At 36.9% G+C, this 21,323-nt stretch overlaps 1 protein-coding gene across 4 annotated transcripts in view; it reads right to left on the bottom strand.

Moving 5' to 3' along the window:
• The window catches only part of Lhfpl3 (LHFPL tetraspan subfamily member 3), a 543,198-nt gene extending 522,180 nt beyond the window's left edge, over positions 1-21,018 (bottom strand). For 2 of the 4 annotated variants that reach the window (XM_074064954.1, XM_074064953.1), the window contains exon 1: positions 20,520-21,018. In XM_074064954.1, the coding sequence (XP_073921055.1) occupies positions 20,520-20,964 (445 nt within the window). In that variant the 5' untranslated portion in view covers positions 20,965-21,018. The remainder of the gene's footprint in view (positions 1-20,519) is intronic. The other 2 variants (XM_074064952.1, XM_074064951.1) reach the window with 2 other exon arrangements.
• Positions 21,019-21,323: the final 305 nt, after the last annotated feature.

Genomic DNA, 21,323 nt, shown 5'->3' with positions numbered 1-21,323 from the left:
TGCATTAACTAATTTTCTCTTTGCAGTTAAGAAGAAAAGGGAGTAGTCGTCTAGTTGTACTAGATCTTAGCACAGATGAAAAACAAGGACTTAGACTGGACAGGATGTAGAGACCAAGAGAACAGTGTGATGGTTAGGAAGGGAGTGTGCCATGCAAATTACCAAGTATTGCCCTAAGAATCAAATCTTTCCCAATATTTGGCAGATGAGAGGTTAGATTTATCTTTATATAGAGTCAGTGTATCGCCATCTTGAAAATTTCAAATTTGTCCAGACTTGGGATTATTTTTTTATGTTTGGCCAAGCCATTAACAACCAAAAATTCAATTCATAAGACTATTTCTTGAGTCTAGAAGGAAAATTTTAGAGTGTTATGGTTTCTTACTTTTATCTTACTTTCCTTCTAAAAATAAATGTATAAGTTTGACTTTATATATAATAACTTCTGATATAATAACTTCTGATCTGTTTATTAGGTGGAAGGGACCATGAATAGCAAAAAGACTTTGCAAACCAATGTAGCCCTTCAATCTCTTCAAGTCAAGGTTAGTCATAGAAGCATGCTAAGATTTGCTTGTGTTCCCAAGTTTGCAAACTACAAAATCAATAATATTTATAACAGAAATGAAATAGGCTCTCCTTACCCAAAGTAAGATGTATTGAAACTAAGAAAGGTGACATTAAACCAAGGGTAAGGAAGCCTAAATAGATTAGGTATGACAATCAGGAAGAGAAGGGATTTCTTTGGATGCCTGCCACTTATGTCACTGCTGCTTTCAAGCCTCTGTACTTCAGGTTCCTATTGCCTAGAATGCTCCTCTTTCACCTCCTGTGTCTTTTCTCGCTGGGGTCGCCTCTAAATAGTGTCTCATCAAAAAGAACTCTTCATCAGCTCTCCCATCATCATCCTTCTCTGCCTTTCTCCATAGCACTTATCATCACCTGATGTATTAAGTAATTATTTGTCTGTGTCTGTCTGCCTCAGATAGAATGGATGGTCTGTGAGGTCAGGGAATCCATCTGTTTGGTTCACTACTGTATCAACAGCATCTAGACCACTCCTCAAGGGCTGAATAAATACTTGGAATGAAATAATGAATCTCCCATTCAGTGTATATGTCTATCCAACCATCTTGCCCTTTATCCTGTAAGTGTCATCTCATAGACTCTCCAAACCTTTTTTGTTAGTAGAAGGGAGAAAATAAGAGTTCACTGTAGCTGTTCCCAGTCTGGGCTGGCAACACCATACCACCTAGGTCCAAACCTGGCTTCATTACTTCTTTGACAACACTAACCAATGGAATTTTCTGCAAAGATGGAGATGTTCTGCTCTATGCTGTCCAATATGAGCCACAAGGACCTAATGTGGGCTTCAAGTGTGGCTAGTGTAAACTGAGAAGCTGAGTTTTTTTTTTTAAATAATAGTAACTGAATTTTTTATTAAAGTGAAAATAAGAATATTGGAGACATTTAAGAATAATGTAAGGCAAGTAGATAAAAAATGACTATGTCTCACTGATTTCCTCTCTTCGTTTCTAATGCACGTGTTTTGATACTAAAAATAAATGAGCAATTTGCTTTCTTTTTAATTTTTTTTTTAGTATATAATAGTTATACAGGGCTTTTGTTGTTGTTGTGACATTTCCATATATGCATACAATGCACCCTGCTTTGGTTCATCCCCTCCATTATAAGTAGCCACATGTGGTTAGAGGCTCCTGTACTGGACAGCAAAGTTGTAACTATATGACCCTGGGAAACATTTCTTAATCTCTTTGTGCCTCCATTTTATCATTAGTGAAATGAAAATAATAATAATAGCATCTCATAATATTGTTGTTATGATTGAATAAGATAATATGTAGAAGCTCTAGAACACTTGGTATAAGGTGAGCTCTCAGTAAATGGTGCTATTGTGGGCAAAAGGAACTAGTTTGCAATAACATTAAATCCTTACCTAGATATGACAACAATATCAACCTAACATATAAAGAAATAGGAAAATATAGGCCTTTCTAAAAAATAAGATTATATCAAATATGTGATGAGTTGGAAAATAGGGTAAGTGTAATGGAAATTTAGAATGGTATGCCAATAAGTTGTTGTTTTAGTTCATTATAAATGTTGCTCTACCATAAAATAGCAGTTAGCATAGCAGTCAGATGTCACAAAGTCATTTCAAAGTCAAATATAATGCACATATTCTTAAAGAAACTTTGTGAATAACTTATTTTGTAATATCTTAAAAAGGGTTCTGTTGTATGTCTAGGGTTTATCAGAGAAAATAATCAATTTCCCCACACTTTTCTCTAACTTTCAACAATCTACTTAAAACTACACCCAAGATTCTACATATTTTTCTTAATTTGTAGAGTTTATTTTTTTTTAAACCTTCAGAACAGCCAGGTGTGGTGGTGCACACCTGGAATCCCAGAACTTGGGAGGCTGAGGCAATAGGATCACAAGCTCAAGACTAGTCTGGGCTACATAGTGAGTTCAAGGATAGCCTAGGCTACATAGATGAGACTCTGTCTCAAAAAAAAAAAGTAAAAACAACAAAAATACCTCATAACCATCAAAAAGGCACAATAACTATTCCATAAGAAAAAAATGATTATGAATTACCTCTTATGGGCTCCAATTTATTATTACTCTGGGAAGTAGCAAAGTGTTGTTAGTATATTTTGAACTTGGTGTATGGATTTTTTTTTTGTTTGGTGCAGGGGATCAAACCCAGAGCCCTTGTACATGCTAGGCAAGTACTCTACCATTTGAGCTATGTCCTGTTATTTAGTTATTGTTTGTTTGCTTATTGTTTATTTTTGGTGGTACTGAGTATTGAACTCAGAGCCTGGAGCTTGCTAGGTAGGCACTGTACCACTTGAACCACACCCCCAACCATTTATTTTGTTCTTGAGATAGGGCAAGCCTTGAACTCATAGTTTTCCTACTTCTACCTCTTGAGTAATTTTTTTTTTTTTGCTAAACTGAGTCTTTTTGTTAGCTTCCAAATAAAATGTTTCCTTACCTATGTCGTTTTTCTTTTATTTTAAACTTTGTTTTTTGTTTTGTTTTGTCTTTCCAGAGAATTTAAATTTCAAGGCAAATTTGTGAAGAAGGAAGAGATGAAAGTGCTTTGACTTCTCATTCCATGGTACCTGCTCAGCCCTCCTCTTGCAACCCTTACATAAATGCCTGTAAGTGGAGCAGGGACAGTGGGAACTACACAACAGCACTGCTGCTTCTGTCACATGCCAGTCCCATCTGTTTAGTGCCTTGAACTGTACTGCTCTGGGTCTTTCTGTCTTTTTCCTTTGTCCTCCACATCTTCCCACCTTGCTCAGCATTTAGATTTTATGGTTCTTACCTTGAAGACTAAGAACAAAAAGAATCTCTTTTAAAAAATAATCTGTTTGGAAAACAAGGTTTATACTCACATTAGTATTTGCTTGGTTATGCAATGTTTTTCTTTTTTGTGTTAAGGTCAAAAGTTACAAATCATAGGACCCATATATCTGATTTTAATAAAATACCTATTTTTTCAGTGCCAAATCTTTTTGGCCAAGGTGAGCCACTTAATATGTGTATCATTGCACTTTCATTTATACAAGACAACAAAACATGATAGAGCTTGCTTTGCAGTTCATCATTTTTGAAACTTGAAATACAAATAGGAGCTGTTTTCTTAAATAAAGCTTAAATCATACAGAAATGATAAGATCTCCTGTTGCACTGAGTCTGTGGGAAAAAAAAACACTATGTTGGCCCTTTCTCTAAAAAGAACTGAAAAATTTTCTTTGTAGCAGTGTTTAGGATACAGTTTAGGATTGTGGTGTCAGTTTCATTCACAGGAATATGTAGCAAATTTTTCAACCACAAGCATCCTTGACACTAAATGTTGCAATGGCAGGTAAAACAGCCATGATACTTGTCCTCTGGAGGCTCCCAGTATGAAGGTCACAAGGAGCTGCTAACTACTACACCTTCTACCTGACACCCCCCCCATCCCAAACTCCAAAAGAAGGTCAAAAGGGCACACACCCCAAGGAAGTTCCACACCTTCCTCTGTTCTCCCCCTCACTACCTCCAAATCCCACAAAAGCCTAGAAGGGGAAAGAATGACCTCACTCAATAAAAAATGAAGCAGCCATGAATTGACAGTCAAAGTATACGATTCCTTTTCTAGATTAAAAAAGAAATAAAATAACAAGTTCACCTGAACTTTTTACGGAACAGCAACCTATCGAGTCCTTTACGTTTCTTGTTCTTCCTGGGAATGTCTTTCTAGAACGATGACGATGATGACGATGATGGCAATGGTGATAATACTACTAACATCTAACATTTATTAATACTTTCTGTGGAACAGACACCAGACAGGCACTATTTTTTATCTTCATTTTGCAGATAAGGAAACTGAGGCAGAGACAGACCAAGGAACTGGTCCAAGGTCACACAATGACCTTGTAAATGAAGTAGCCAACACACAAACCCAGATGTTCTGACATAAGAGCTTATTCACTTATCTAGTATGGTATGGCTGTCTACATGTTTTTCCTCTTAGTAATTCAAAATTCTTTCCAATACTAGAAAGAAAACTAGTCATGAAGAGACCATCAAGATTAGGAAGTATTTTGCTCTTCATATCTTCCATAATAATACATAAGAGGCATGCAATAGGGAAGGATGAATGAGCAAAAGAATAACAGAAGGACTGAGGAACCAATTATAGTATTTCTGTGATGTCATTTGAAATTTTTATATTAAAACTAAGAGAAATTTACTATATCCCATGCCTGTGTTTGAAATAGAGACCTTCACTCCTTTCCTAGCATACGGTTTATCTTAGAAAAAGATGATGCTAATTCACTTTGGGAGATTAATGGGTTTTGAATAGTTCCTTCAGAAATTATAATTAGTTTGCACGCATTAATGCACACTTCTCCAATCCTGTCCCCCTTTCAGCAATGGCACAAATTAGTGAGTTTGGTACTCTGATCTTTGGAATTCCTGTGGCCACTGCACCAAAGCAAAGTCAAATGAATATGTGTTATCCATAGGACTTACATTTTGGGCAATGCAGGCCAAATGACTCAAAAACACTGCCAAATAAACATCTAAAACTGCTGCATAAAAATGTCCAAAAAATTAGGACAGGAAGGTAAAACGGGTCCTGTCTGGGGGTTGGCACCAGTGGGAGTGGGGAAGAAATAAAGAAAAGCAGTAGGAGGTTGAATATGGTGGAAATGTTATGTACTCATGTATGAAAATGGAAAAGTGAGACTTATTGAAAGTATTCTAAGAATTGGGGGAGGACGAATAAAGGAGAATGATGAAGAAGGTGAATATAATTAAGATATTGTAAGCACGTTTGTAAATATCACAATTTACCCCCCAATACACCAATAATATGATAATTTAAAAAAACCAAGAATTTTACATGACCAAGCTGATGCTAAAGTATGAAAAATCCCAAGGGATAAGAGAGGAAAATATAAAGCTAAAGTCTAGAGATGTAATTAACCCCTAAAGGTGACATTAACTTTAGGGGCACAAGGGTTTGTTCTCGGCTGGCAGGGTGGCTTAATCAGTAAGAGTACCTGCCTAGTAAAAGTGAGGCCCTGAGTTCAAACCCTAGTACTGCCAAAAAGACAAAAACAAAGAATTTGTTCTCATCTTTTTGTTATCATAGAAATTGATATTATTACAATAGCAATTGCTAGAATAAATGGGAAAATGTTTGGGAGTATCCATATGTAACTTTGTAAAAATATGTATTAAACTTTATATGACATAAGAAGAGAATATAAAGGATTAAATGATAAATACACTGAACATAAAATCAATATTAAATATATTTAATTTACATAAATCATCTGTTAAAATATTTGTAAAGATTTGCACAATAACTTGAGCTTCCTTTCATGAACTCTTTTTTCACTTTGTTATGCTTGAGATGGTTGCATGGGATTCCTGATCAAAACTTTTAATGATGTCCTCTTCAAAAATTTTACCATTGGTAAGCAGCTGGGTTTTTTCCATAGAAGTTTGAAGTAGCTAATAAGTTAATGAGTTTAGTAACCAAATTTAGAAATTAGAAAAGATACAAGAGAATAAATCCAAAGCAAATAGAAAAAAGGAAAAATTTTAAAGCAAAAATTTTTGCTATAGAACAGAAGAATGTAATGGAGAAGAACAGCAAAGTTAAAATTGGTTTATTTAAGAAGAGAAATCTAACAAAACTTTGGCAAAGTTGGCCTAAAAAAACCAGAGAAGACAGAAACAACTATACTATTATTATGTGCATATTGTAAACAGCTTTGTTGTGCCAATAAATTTGAAAATGTAGATGAAATGAATAAATTCTTAGGAAAATAAATCTTTACAAGATGACATTTTAAAAAACCTGAGTGATTCAATAACAATGAAAGAAATGCAAGCAGCAATTTAAAAGAAACACCAGTCTCCGGTAGTCTTACAAGATAACTCTATTAAAACACTGAAGGAATAGATCTTTCTAATCACACACAAATTCTTTCAAAGAACAGGAAAAGAGACACATCTCAACTTTCATGAATTTTACATAACTATAATACTCAAACTAAATAAAGATAGTAAAATATAAGGAGAAACCCAACTTTATCCATTAAAATACTTTAAGAAATAATAAAATATTACAGAAAGAGTTTCACAGTATATGGCAAAGTTGGTTTTATTTTTTGAATGCGTGATCACTTTAACATTAGAAGGGACAATATTATTATTCATCAGTATATATCCATTCAGAAATATAATTTGATCATCTCAATAGGATGCATTCACTAAAATTCAAGATTACACTTGCAATTTTAAAACTTCTAGTCAATGGAGAAAGATAAAGGGAGTTTTTTTAACCCAATTAATAGTGTTTGTAAATCATTAAATCTACAGCATATGTCACAATAAGTGGTGAAATATTAAAAGCACTTCCTTTAAAACCCAAAAGACAAAATTAAATAATATGTAAGGAATATGTATATTAGTGATAAAACTAGAAAAAATGTAAGCTAATGACTCAAAACTCAAGAAAGTGGCTACTTCTGGGTAGGAGAAGGATATGACCAGGACAGTGGGTAGCAGGTGCACAAATGGTCGTTTTTTTCTTCCTTAAAGCATACACACTTAAACACATTCATATGTAAAATGCATTATTCATAATATGTTTGCTGATGAACTGAAACTGATTCATTTTGCAAGTGTTAAATAAAACAAAATGATGACTTAGAATAAATAACGTAAGTACAACAGAAAATTCTAAGACCCTCTCTTGTGTAAGTTCAAGCTTGACTTCTTAAAAGTTTTATTTCTACACTAAACATGGATAAGACTTTAACATGTTTGAGAATTAAATTCCAAATGACAAGCACGTGTCAGCATGGGACTCGGACAGGAAAAGTCATATGTGAGATTCATTCTATTTCCTGAATAAATCTATGAAATTAAAATTTTAGTGTTTAGGGACCACCCTCACAATCATTAGGTTGGTTTTTTGAAACCTTTTGTAAAAAAAAAAAATCAGTTCTTTAATAGTATGCAAAAGGAAGGAAAGCCTTTGTCAAGTGAACTCACATTGATTACAGAAGTTTTCTCCTTTGTTCTACACACATTAAATTCAGCCAAAAAATTCTAAGTGGTCCCACAGCAATGCTAGTATGCTGTACTGACTTGTAGTATCAGTACAGATTTTCTATTTGGCCTGTTCAGGCATAGACATTTTGGTGGGTACTGGGACCATGGTAAGCTATTGAGGCTAAAGGGGGAATTCTGGTGAGAATTAAAAAGAATGCTGTATGAGTAGTAGGTAGAAAAAAGGCTGGATAGTGTGCAAGGAAGAGTGTTTTTTGATGATTTTCCTTTAAAGAACTTTCTATACTTCAATTTCCCAAAGAGATAAAATAGGAGTCAGACTGTATTCAGGTACCATTGGAAAAAAAAAGAAGAAGAATGGAATGGAATTTGTATGTCATTTGAGAGGCATCCAGAGGAGAAAGTAGGCATTCAGTCCACTTCTTTTTTTTCTGTTTAAGGAAAGAGACTGCAATATGTAGGTAGAAGCTAGTGATTAAATTAGGTACCCAGTTTTTCATTCAGAATATATGGAACATTATTTGCCTAAGGCTGGGATCCATGTCCTGAGTTATCTTAAACAATATTTTAAAATTTTGAAAAGTCTCTATAGTTTCCTAATGGAATCTATTTTTTCTAGTTTTCAAAACATGTTCAAGGCTACTACAGAGACCCAACAATAATGCATCATTTACGACCATTAAGACCAAATGTCTGTTTAGAATCTCTTGTTGTGAATTCCTCAACTTCTTTTCAATTCTCCAGTGACCTGTCCAAGCTATTCCCTTTTCTACCTCCAGGCTAAGAAACAGTATCCAAAATGTCCTGATGGAAGAGGCCCATGACAGTGAGTCCTCTGCAAAAAGTAGGCCACTGAGAGTCACAATATCTTCTCTAAGGTTCAGATAAATTATGGAAAGTGATTTCAAAATATCTTAATATCAAGACAAGGCACTAAAGAAATATTTAGGAGGGCATGGCTTTTTCTTGTAGATGAAGGGACTGTCCCTTCTTCTGCATATATTCTGGCAAATCATTTTTCTATTCTTTCTCAACCTTCATATTTTATCCTCCACCCTCCATCCTCTGAAATGTTATTCTTCAAATAATATCAATGAGAAAATGACTCTGCACCTGACCCTGTAAAAGGCAAAGTTCTGAGAAGCACAGATGACAGGACTGGAGCTCCCTCTAGAGCCCATCCTGTGCTCAATGGAGGGGGTCTTCAGAAATGCGAACTAAGACTTTGGATCCTGGGCTATTTCCCCACCCCTAGCTCATCTCACTAGAGAGCCTTTTTCAAAAGCCAGAGAGGACTAGAAGAGCAGAGCTATGCACTATGATCTACAGAACAACTCAGCAATGCTCACTCACATCTCCAGAAGCAGAATCTGATCTATTATGCTCATACTAAGTTCTCTTATCAACACCAACAGCTATATTCACCACAATGGGGTGTTGATACTCTGTAGAGCAGAGTGCTCATTTGCTCATTCTTCAATCTAGTAGTTTGGATCATAGTCAGAGATGCAGTCACAGCAAACTGATATTCTGGTTTTACAATATCCTAAAATGAAAACATTAATAGGAAACTATGTTGTTGTTGTTGTTGTTAGCTTACTTTTAGAAAAGATTAAAAAATGCATGTTAACGTTAATGAACAACTGAGCAACATAATCTTTATTTGGGCATATTTCCTTCTTCACCTAGGAAAAAAAATAAAAATTCAAAGATACAGTAATGAGAGACCTAATTTTCAACGTATCATAGCTACATTTAAAATAGCATGGAAAAATGCTACTTCTAATATGTTCCCATTACATGACGTTATTAGAGATTAAAAATGTTCAATTTTGCTTTCGATACCATGAAGATGAAGTTATTTGGATACCTGGTAATATTTCTCTATCATCTGGAGGAACTTAATAAAGAATGTCTAAGTGCTTGGGTCTTGACACAATCAAAAAACAGATCAATGCAGTTTTCAAAACATGGCCTCTACTTTTCAAGTTGACACACACCAGTTGAAGTTATCAAAATTCATTATTATCTCCAAAATACACTCCTGTTACTTTGATAGGCCTGTTAATGTAACATTAAATTCTTAAATGAATAAGATGTTTTGTTAGCAATGTATAAAATCCATTATAGGAATTGCAATGGCATTTTTATAATACCGTGCAGTTTGCAAAAGGCATCCATAACCATCATCTTTCTTAATCCTAAGAACAAGGTAGATCAGGCATACACAAGTTGTGACATAAATTGTCCTTTGTTAAGCTGCACATTGTGAGTTCAATTTTTTTTGTCTGCTAAATTTTGTGAATACTGATTACTCTTTCAACCCTGATCTCTTTAGTAGTAGTAGCAGTAACAACAGTAAACATAGTTAATATTGTTTGAGTGCTTACTGTATGCAAGGGTCAATTTAAGTGCTCTAGGTGCATTAATTCAATAATTCTAAGAACATAGAAGATAGATATTTTTATTCCAAGCCTCATTAGATTAAGGATACTAGGATTTATTCCAAGCCTCATTAGATTAAGGATACTAGGATTGTTCCCTATTTTCTTTCTGCCTTAATTTCACCCTATTTTTGACAGCTTTCCTAATATTTACTTTCTTGGTAAATGTACAGCAAAATGTTTAGTAGATGTGTTTGTTTGTTTGTTTGTTTGTTTTGGCAGTACGAGGGATGGAATTTAGGGCCTCATTATTGCTAGGAAAGTCCTCTACCACTTGAGCCATGTGCCCAGTCCTTTTGCTTTTAGTTTGTTTTTCAGATAGGGCCTCCAAATTTTTCCCAGGCCAGCCTCATACCATGATTCTCCTACCTCTGCCTTCCAAGCAACTGGTATTATAGGCATGTACCACCACACCATATTGCTTTTCAGATTGTCTCACTAGCTTTTGCCCAGGCTAACCCAGACCCACATCCTGTGTAGCTGGGATGAACAGATATGTGCCACCATGCCCAGCTGATATATTTTTAATGCTCGTAACTTGCAGTCTCTTTTTCGTATTTGGAATAAAACTACATAAGCCTTAGAAAAAAAGTCAAGAGATGAAAAGTTGGAAATAGTTAGATGGTTTGCCCAACGTCATTCAGTCAATAAGTTCCCGAGTCAAGATGCAAACACTGTAGCCACATTCTCAGACTCCCTTTCTAACCAATGTAACTAGAAGTCGTGTAACTCCTTTACAACTGTATCTGTGACTTAGCACTCCTTTTCACTATCACAACTTTCACTATCCACAATAAGTAACTCTATCAGGAACATTTCTGCATTTGATGCAGGGCAGAAATGGATAACACAGAGTCAGTAATGTAGATGCTTACTTTGTTCTATAGGAACTCGTGGTCTAAGATTAATGTTAGTATTATCAGAGGTATAACTAGGGCGATGTTATGGAAAAAGAACAATCCCAAATTCTAGTAGAGAAATGAAAAGGATGAAGTGAGTGGTACCTCATCACATGTAAGTATGAAAATGAAAATGTGGTAAGCATATAATTATTTCCAGGTAAATAGTAGCTTCTTTCCTTCATGTGGATACAGGACAGTGAAAAAAACTATTGAAGACTTATATACCAAAAATGTACATTAGGTTGGGAGGCAAAAGAAAGTGATAGAAGTGACACTGCACTAAGAATCAAACATATATTAGTTTTAATTTTGTTATTTTGACATGACTTAATTTCTCATACTCAGTGGCAATATGTTGTAGGACAGGGGGAATAGTTTGATTTGGGCTCAATTCACTTAGCTCTGAGACCTTGATCAGTTTTCAAGCTTGAATTTTTTCATCTACAAAGTGATCATAATAATATTAACACTGTAGCATTTCTGTAAGGATGAAATATAACAAACTCAAGGTTTCGCAACTGGTGGTTACTCAATAGCTAGTATGTACCATTATTAATTCTTTATCAAGAAAAGAGGAAATTCTGCTAAATGATTTTTAATATCCCTCCAACTTTCCAAGTCTATAAATCTGTATTCATTTGGCACTAGGCTGGGTACATTTGTTCAAATGTCTGTTTTTAATTTTCATTGTTGCTCAGAGGTGGATCATGTCATTTTTTATAGCACAGAGAGTTAATCAAATTGCATCTGGAAAAATAATCCTAATTTTTAATAAACCCACAATCTAATTGAGGTACATGAAAGTCATAAATAGAGGTGAGAAAAAAACAAAGGAAAATGTTTCAAATTGCTTAATTCAAGTACATTTTATCTATCTTCTAATACAAAATTACTTATGAATGCTATAAATCTTTCACAGAAGAGATAATTATTTTTCTAAATTCATAGTAAATCATCTTTTCTCTGGAAGAGTCTTCCAAACTTTAGCCAAACTATAGCTAACAATACATTATATTCACATTACAACCCAGCCCACACACATATCTGTAACTATTTAGAAGATAAAAGTTTCATAAAACCCTTACCTGTACTGCATTCTTATTTTATGTTATCTTAATCTAAGTTCTAAGATTGATCGTTATTTATTAAGCTGATATAATAGCCACTAAAGGGGCACTGACCATGGTTTTTGAAACACTACGGCACAACATTCCTTTCTTGATGGTACAAGTAATCAGTACTATTGCCACCTCCAGTCAACGGGTTAAAATGCAGATATTCAGTTGACAAACATGTGGCATTAAACAGATCTACAAATAATTGGTTATTTATAATTCAAATCTTAGATGAATTAAATTATTCTAGTGCAGCTATGCATGTTTTTTAAATGCTCTATCAACAAATTCACCAAAATATTCACTGTAAGTTTCCTTTTCCATTGAAGGTATTATAGACATCAATTCAGCCTCACAATGTGTAACTAGATTTTCCAAAGAGAGACTAGAACAATATTTTCTATCAAGTTTTACAATAACCTTTTATTTCTTAGGTTGGTTTATTTAATTCTCAATATTTTCATCTACCATACAAGAAGTTTGATCATATCTCTTTGACTAACTTGATCTGAGAGTCTACAATAATTCCTTGTCTGTGGAACAGTCATAATTTTTCTCTCTTGGCAACTGGGATTGGCACACATCTCTATACCTTAGTACATATTCCTCCTGTCTGCTTGTCCTGTGCCAATATATTTTAAGTCATTGATGATATAAAATTCATCAAGCCTTTGATGATATCAAATTCTGGTCTATTCAACATTGAATTTCATCATCTCTTTTGTATTCATACTTCATCTGTTTCTGTTATCACTCTTCTGTATTCCCATGATTCTTCACAGCTGGATCATTTCCCTGTTTGTCAAATACTGACCATGGAGAACACCAGTCCCCACTCAGAATACTTCCAAAATTGGTGGTCCTATGACGCATTCTATACTACTATTTTATTCTCTTCAAGCTCTTCTCTGCTTTTTTTTTTTTTTTTTTTTTGCCTACTGGGGTTTACTAGGCAGGTGTTCTTCTGCTTGAACCAGGCTGATTCAAGCTCTGGTTATTTTGGAGACAGGATCTTGCTTTTTGCCCAGACTAGACTAGACCATAATCTTCTTATTTACATTTCCCACTGTGGCTGGATGACAGTTGCACACCACCATACCCAGTTTTTTCCCCATTATGATGGGGTCTTGCAAACTTTTTTGCCTGAGCTGGCCTGGAACCACAATCCTCCTGATCTCAGTCTACAACATAACTTGGGATGATATGTGTGCACCACTGCACCCAGATATTGGTTGAGAGGAAATCTCCTGAATTATTTGCCAGGTTGGCCTCACACTGCAGTCCTCCCAATCTCAGGCTCCCAGGATTACAGGTGTTAACCAGTGATACCCAGCTGACTCTGCCATTGTTTCCTAATAAAGCAAAGGATGTGGAGAACTCAATCTTGATTAGTTAAGTTCTGCATATTTGTTTCTGAATTTTAAGGTCTCATTTCAGATCTACAACTATTTAGCACTAGTTTCCACTATTTTTCTCTACTCTTCCACTAACCCTTTCATTGATAAGTTATAATCTCAATTTTTTCTGCAGTTAAAAGATTAACTGCACTCAGACTACCACTTGGGATCTTTCCGTCTATTGTGCACACACAGGCAGCCCCTACTCTGATAAATCTCATTATCATTAGTCTGGAAAAGATTACAGAGCCCAGGTAAGGCAATTCCATGCTATCAAATGTATTTCAGAAAGGTTTCTTCTTTCATTCTTCCCAAGAGTAGTCAGATACGGCTCATGTCTATTTGGTTAAAAAAATCTTCCACTTGAAATCCATTCATTTTTTTCTATTTCATTATAGCATAAGAGATGAGAAAGATGCTCAAGATTACACTTAGGACAATTTAAATTTTGAAGGGCACCAGAAACCTGTGCCATGGAAGCATCATAGAATAATAGCCATGAGTTTTTGAAATGCTCCAGTGACTTTCCATAACATCACTATGCTTAAGTCAAGGATAACTTATCTACTATTTGCCATTTGAAGCAGCCTCTTACTTTGTGTCAGTATTAATATCTTCCTGTTATTATTAAGAGAAAAGGTCAGCTCCTTGGTCTTCCTCATATCAAATAAAAATTCTGGTTGACTCATTTTGATAAGGAAAATTTACATTAATTAAAACTGGTACTGACCCCCAAAGTTCAAATATATTATGGAAATTACACTTTAAAACTGGTCTAGTTATCATGCTATTAAGTTCCCAAATTAGAATTCTTCTGGAGTGTTCTTTGCTTCACACCAGTATGTTCACACCAGTTTTCTCTTTTCATAGTTTATCTCCTCACACCACACACACTGTGGCACTGAGCCACATACCACAACTCTAGCTATGCTCTGTGTTTCTTTTTTCATTTAAAATTTGGCTCATTTTGAAAAAGGTATGTACGTAAAACGTGACATACTGACTTGGCCACCTGAACTCTTTCCTGGGTCACTGCATCATTTCAAACAAAAGCAGCAATTACCAAATAAATGTTTTCAAGTTAAGCTTCTGATATTTCATACTCTTGACTAGGCTTTTATTATATTTATTATCTATTTATATATATATAAGCAGCTCCTTAACATTTTATTTTTATAGTGGAAAGGCTATTAAAATGCAGCTTTTCACCAGTGGGTGGAGACTCCTAACAGTATAGCTCATGGGTCATATGGGACCTGTTATTTTTCACAGATCTTCACTTAAAATCTTACTATTATAAAAATTGTTTGTTTTGACATTCACATTAACATATTTTCCAACATCTCTTCAATTGTTACATTCCTTGTCACACTAAGTATAAGAAAAAAGAAACAGTTTCTAAAATTATGTCAAACCACTCTTATAAGTTTGGCTTGGTAAATAGAAAGTTCTTTTTTTTTAATGTAATAATTTTTTAAATTGACAGATAAAAGTATATGTATTCATTATGTATAACATCAGTGGACTATGTTGTTAGAAAATGAAAATTTCCCTCACTAGCAATACACATTTTCTTATATTCCTGAGGGAATGCCTACAATGCTCTGGTGGGGGAAAAATCCCTCTTTAGGGAGACTCCACACCACTGAATTTAGGGTGAATTAGCAGCTCTTTGAGGCAAGAACTTGCTTTCTCAAACTGCTCAGCACTAGCCAAATGGTAAGGCCTGTGATTATCCTGAGCACTGAGTCTGCACATGAGTAAACACCAATCTTATCCCCTCTTCAGAGCACGTCCACCAGAGAGATCTGCACACACAGCACCACCCCATCTGAGCAGCACTGTAGGCTCCCTGGGAGACCAAGAAAATCCAAGAACATGTCTATACTGATGCCCAGTAAGAAGAAGTAGGAATACCCAGGTCCTGATTGTTTCTGAGGTTCATTAGGAAATCCTAATGAGGCTGCAATAGGTTCCTCCTCTTCCTGAAAGAAAGCCCCACCTATTGATTCTTAGATAAAGTCACCATTTTGAATGATGTGATTTAATTTTCATGAGAAACTAAATGGTAGGGGAATTTTTTTTTTAATTTTACTAAAGCCTGAGTATGACTGATTATCTCCCAGTGTTGTAATAAATATCATTACCTACATATCAGAGAAACCTCCATTTGGGAAAACGCTCACCACAAATTAGGCTGTCAAGTCACAGCCATTACCACCAAAGGACATAGAAGAGTTTCTTCAGTGCGGTCACTGCTGATACAACTGAGAAAGATCAGTATCATGGCTATTAAAGTACACAGCATTTCCTTCTCACTATAGCATGGGAGAAATTTAAGATCACTCCTTCTTCATTCTTCACTCCATTAGTCATTCTTTTCTCATTCGTTAGCTCAACCAAAAATTATTGAATATTACTATGTACTAGGATACAGTAATAATAATAAAAAGACAACAACATCAGCCGTACCTAACACTTACACAGTGCTTTCTTACTATGAGCCAGGCACTAATTATATACATTAGCTCATTTAATCCTTACACCAATCTACTAAAGTAGATACAATTATATGCCTATTTGCAGATGAGTAACTGAGGTGTAGAAAGATTAATTCTCTAGATCATATAGTTAGTGTCAGAGTCAGGCTTCAAACCTGTATCTTTTAACTCCAACTTAAAGACCATTGGCCTCTATGCTTATAAAGAAAAACAAACAAGGCCTAGGGAGCTTGAACTTGAGATGAAATGAAGAAGACAGATATTAAATAAACATACAAACAACCTAGAATTTCAAATGCTGATGAGATCTCCAGAAAATAACAGGGTGCCATCATGGCATAATGCTGCAAAGGTTCCTCTTGCAGGCTAACAAATACAATGATAACCTTTGGGTGATTCTCATCTCACCTAAATGACAAAGATATAAAATATAAGACAGGAAGCTGGCTAAAAAGAATTTGGGGAACTAAGGCTAAGGCAAATTAACTAAGCAAGTCAGCACTTAACACCATACTCTTGCCATCTGGTGGTCCTTCTTTTTGGTACACCCAGGGACACAAAGATGAGTAATTTGAGGAGTGCAACCCATTTTGTTTGTATCCCTCCTGAATGAGAAAAATCCAACCTGGGTCAGGTGTCTTTTCCTCACAAATGAAAGTGAGTACTTCTTTGCCGGTTGCTTTCTCACAAAAAAATCCATGATGGATACAAAACGTTGTATTCTACCTCAATATTTTAGCTTATAAAAAAAGAAAATGAGCTGGACACTGCGGCTCTGTGTTGGAAGCATAAATAAGATTGCAGTTAGGCTAGCCCTGGAATAACACAAGACCCTATCCAAAAAACAGGTAAAAGCAAAAAGGGTTGAGTGTGTGGCTCGAGTGGTAGAGTGCCTGCCTATCAAGTGCAAGGCCCTGAGTTCAAATCTCAGTACTGCCCTCCCCCCCAAAAAAAGAGAAAAGAAAATATTTGTTTGGTCATGTAGGCTTCCAGAAACAATTCAAGATATAGCTCATAGATAATAAAACAAACAAAACATCTTTATGAGATTTGGCTATTAGTACAATTGGAAACAGACTGAAATATTGTTTTAAAAGAAAATAAGAGCATAAAAACAGAGATTCAAATTCCCAGAGGGACAAAATACCTTTTCCAATTTTTTTTTGGTGGTACCAGGGTTTGAACTCAGGACTTCACACTTGCTGGTCAGGTGCTCTGCCACTTGAGCCACTTTTCTGTGTTGGATATTTTCGAGACAGGGTCTTGTGAACTATTATTAGCCCAGGTTGGCCTTGAACCACTATCCTCCTGATCTCTGCCTTCCAATTAGCTAGGATTATGGGCATGAGCCACGAGTGCTGGGCTCCTTTTCCATCTTGACTTGAGAAAAAAATAATAATCTGAACTTTATTATCCTGCTTGACCAATTATAGATCTACTACTGCCCTTTCAGTGTTAGAGAAATCACACAGGAAAAAAAAAAATAAAAGGAATGTTTATCTTTTCTTCTCAAGAAGTATCTGCAGATTTGGGAAAGTTTTGCATCTCTGATTGTCATTATTTTATGCATTATTCTTATGTCTTCAATCTTTATATAAAGCATGGTCAATAAATACAGGATTGCATCTGAAGGTAATATGACATATTAGCACCTAATTCTTTCTTTCCCAGTTTCTCTCTCCTGAAGTTGATAATGACTTAGAGAGGAGAGGAGAAGGAGAGAACAAGGTGTTCATAATGGTGTCAATACTTATATGTGCACCACACATCTAGATAGATGATCAACATAGTTTCCAGGTCCAGTAAATTAAGTAATTTTTCTGGTTCATTGTTCAAAACCATTCAAAGAATAATTCTTGATGCTGCATTGCCACAGACAGTCTCCTGCTTCCTCATCTTCATGTATCATTTCATATAGGATTTTATATTTTACCTTGCTCTGATATGATAATACTATATTAAAATACTTACACAACTAAATATACAAGTTAATTACCTGACTTCTCATGGAGGTTAAACAGTCTCTCATAAGAAAATGGTACATCAAGTCTCATCTTTCATACCGAGCAAACTGCACCTAAGATTAGCCTGAGTGGTTAAACCACCAGCATAAGAAACCTATACGACATTAAACAACATTAGAGAGGAATAGTCCAAAGGTTGGAAACTACACTTTCAAAGAACTTTTAGTACATAATGTTAAATTCTTTGTGTCATTAGACTTTAAAAAAACATGTTAAATGTGATACCCTTCAGAAATATCTTCTGTCTCATTTCTTAAAAATCTGTCAATATAACTGACTTTGATTCTTATTTGATCCCTCATCATAATCCATTCTTATTAATATACTTGATTAGCAAATTTAAAAAACAGAAATAAATCACCAAAAATTGCAAATAAAGGTTTTTAAAACTATGCCATTGAAAAATTCATTTCTCCAAAATGAAGTAGATGTCCTTATATCATCTATAGTACAAAGAATATCATCACATTTTACATGACATGAGAATCAAAATAGAATATTTATGTGACTTATCTGAAAATATTACATATTTCATTATCCCAGAATAAATTATTTGTGTGTGCTGTATTCCAGGAAAAGAAAAAAAATGCAATAGTTGCAGTTTTTATTAACTTTGGAGGTGATAATTCTTCACAAAAAATCATTTTCTTTCTTTTATTTAAAAGCATGGTTTTAGTGTGAAACCTCATAAAAATAAACTAATAATGTGTTGTTGAGAAATCACCTGCAAATTACTTTCAGACCTTTGGAAAACAATCTAATTTGACTCCCCAGTCTAAATAGGTCATTTAACTTAGAGAAATTAAAATTAGCTGTACAGGGTCAATTCTTTTTCTAAAACATCTGCATCCTGTTTGTCCTATTCTCTTCAAAGTCAAACCAGAGCTAAATATCAAGAACAACAGAATTTATTCATTTCTGTTCTTGTGATGTCCATAAAAGTTAACATTACATATAAAAACAGTAATAAATGTATATAGTTGAGTGAGGAAGTTCTTCAAGTTGGAGGTGGAGGGATGGAAAGAGAAGGTGAACTATACTTCAGGAGGATAATGGCTGGGGGAGAAGTGGATCCCTACTGGTGCTCTATTTACTGCTTTGCACAAACACACTTTCATAGTAAATACAAATCAAAATCAGCACTTTATACCAAACAAATACTTCCACACATGTTTACTCTCCCTCGACATGCTTCTCTTTTCTTCTATCAAATTAATGATATAAGATCAAGGGAAACCTTGATGTTTCCCAGCACCTGTAAGGATTTTAATCATCCTACATACGCTGGGAAACTCAGGGATTAAATCCCTACTCTCTAGAAAAGATTTCCTGGAAAGGATATACAACAAAACCTTGAAACCAAAATCCCTAAATAATGACAATAATAAAACAAGACACAAATGAGAAAGTCTGCATTAGACACTGAATATTCCTCCACAACCAAACTACATCCATAAAATCAAAAAGACCCCAACAATGTTGGAACACGAAGCTACCAAGGACCCAAGGACTCTAGATTTCAGAAGGAAAGGCATTCAAGGTGGCTGGTAGAAAGGATGCCATGAAGGAGGTACTGTAGGAGTGGGTTTTGTTTCAGGATTTCTTCAAGGCCACCAGGAAAATGCACTCCCCATTCCTTCTGGGTTAAAAGTAACTTTGATACTCAGAAAAAAAGTCCTTTCATATTGTTCAGCTAGCAACAATCTATCATCTACAGGCAGAGTGATCACAGATACTAATGAAGCAGATTTTTCTCTTTGCCCGCTTCCCTAACTCCACTTTCCCACAACGGGATCTTGAGAGATCTTGCTTCACTCAAGATCTCCGTCTGAATAAAGATGAAATAGAAGGACCTTTGCTTTGACACGGAGGCAAACTGAAGGCTTGACACTGGGGAATCAGTAGGGAACACTCTAAACTACATTTTACTTAAAAGAGTGAACCCCCAAACAGCTTAAGATTTACTCATCTCCAAATGGTTGATAAAATATTTATCAATGCCCAGGTCAGAAAAAAACAATTTCACACCCACCCCATGAAACAAGGACAGAAATAGTCCCAGCCAGGGGCAGAGCAGTGCCCCTTCTTCTATAACGTCTCCAAAGCCGCTTTTCACCTCCTAGTGTCAGTCCCGCCTTAGTCCTTTAGCACCCCCTTCCCATCTCTCTAAGCGGCCGCTCCCTGCCCCCCCTCCCCATCTTTAGTTCAGAGCGGACTCAGCCCAACAACCGTTCTGCCTCCAGCGCGTCCCTCTGGGTGGCGTCCCTCACACTTGGGAGGTTCACGGAAGCCTCGGGACCCGCGTTAGTGCCGGGCTGGGGAACCCCGGGGGTTCTGGCCTTCCAGGGCTTCTATTCCTGCAGCCCGAAGCCAGAGAGGTTTAAGTTGGTAGGACCCCCCGGAGCGCACTGTATTCCCCCCGCCCCCGCCCCACCTCGCCCAGCTCCGGCCCCTACCGGGCTGGGACGTCCAGGGGTCCCCCGCCTCCGCGGAGGTGAGCGCGCACTCACCGGAGGTGAGCTGCATCCAGGCACAGATCTTGTACACGGTGGCCGTGTTGCAGAAGAAGAAGAGGGTAAAGCAAATGATGCAGGCGATGATGAGCATCATGGAGAGGCCGATGAAAAAGGAGGCTGCTTTGAAGGCGCCCGAGGGCAGCGTGGAGAAGTCCGTGAAGCTGCCCCTGCAGGTCAGCTCCCGGGAGAAGCCGTTGCCGATGCAGTAGTGGAAGAGCCCGAAATAGCCGGCTTGCGGGGTGTCCACGCCGTCGCCGATCCAGTAGGGCTGGATGAAGCACACCACGTTGACGATGGCAAAGCAGATGGTGAAGATGGCCCACAGCACGCCGATGGCCCGCGAGTTCCGCACATAGTTGGTGTGGTACAGCTTGGCAGCCTCTTGAGCCGGGAGCATCGCGGCGGCGGCGGCGGCGGCAGCGGCGGCGGCTCCGGGCATTCTCCCCCTCCTCCTCCTCCGCCTCCCGATCCTCCGCCTCCCCCGCCTCTCCGCGCGCAGGAGACACACTCACCAAGCCGCACGCTGCAACTCCCCTGCCTCCGCCTCAGCCCAGCAGCACCAGTTCCAGAGTCTGCATCCTCGCTCCCGGAAGGAGGGCGGGGGAGCGCGGAGCACCCCTCTGGCTCGCCTCGCTTAGCCCCCCTCCTTCCCTCTCTCCTGGCCGGGGCTCCAGCCTTGCTCACCACCCTCCACCCCTCTTCCCGCCGCCGCCACGGCAGCTGCTGCTGCTGCTGCTGCTGAAGGCTGCAAATCCCGCGTACACCCCCCCCCCACCCAGCTTCCCGCCTCTGGTCCCC

The sequence above is a fragment of the Castor canadensis genome, chromosome 2 (assembly GCF_047511655.1).
Source record: "Castor canadensis chromosome 2, mCasCan1.hap1v2, whole genome shotgun sequence".
Taxonomy (NCBI): Eukaryota; Metazoa; Chordata; class Mammalia; order Rodentia; family Castoridae; genus Castor; species Castor canadensis.
This window is presented reverse-complemented; position numbering and strand designations above follow the sequence as displayed.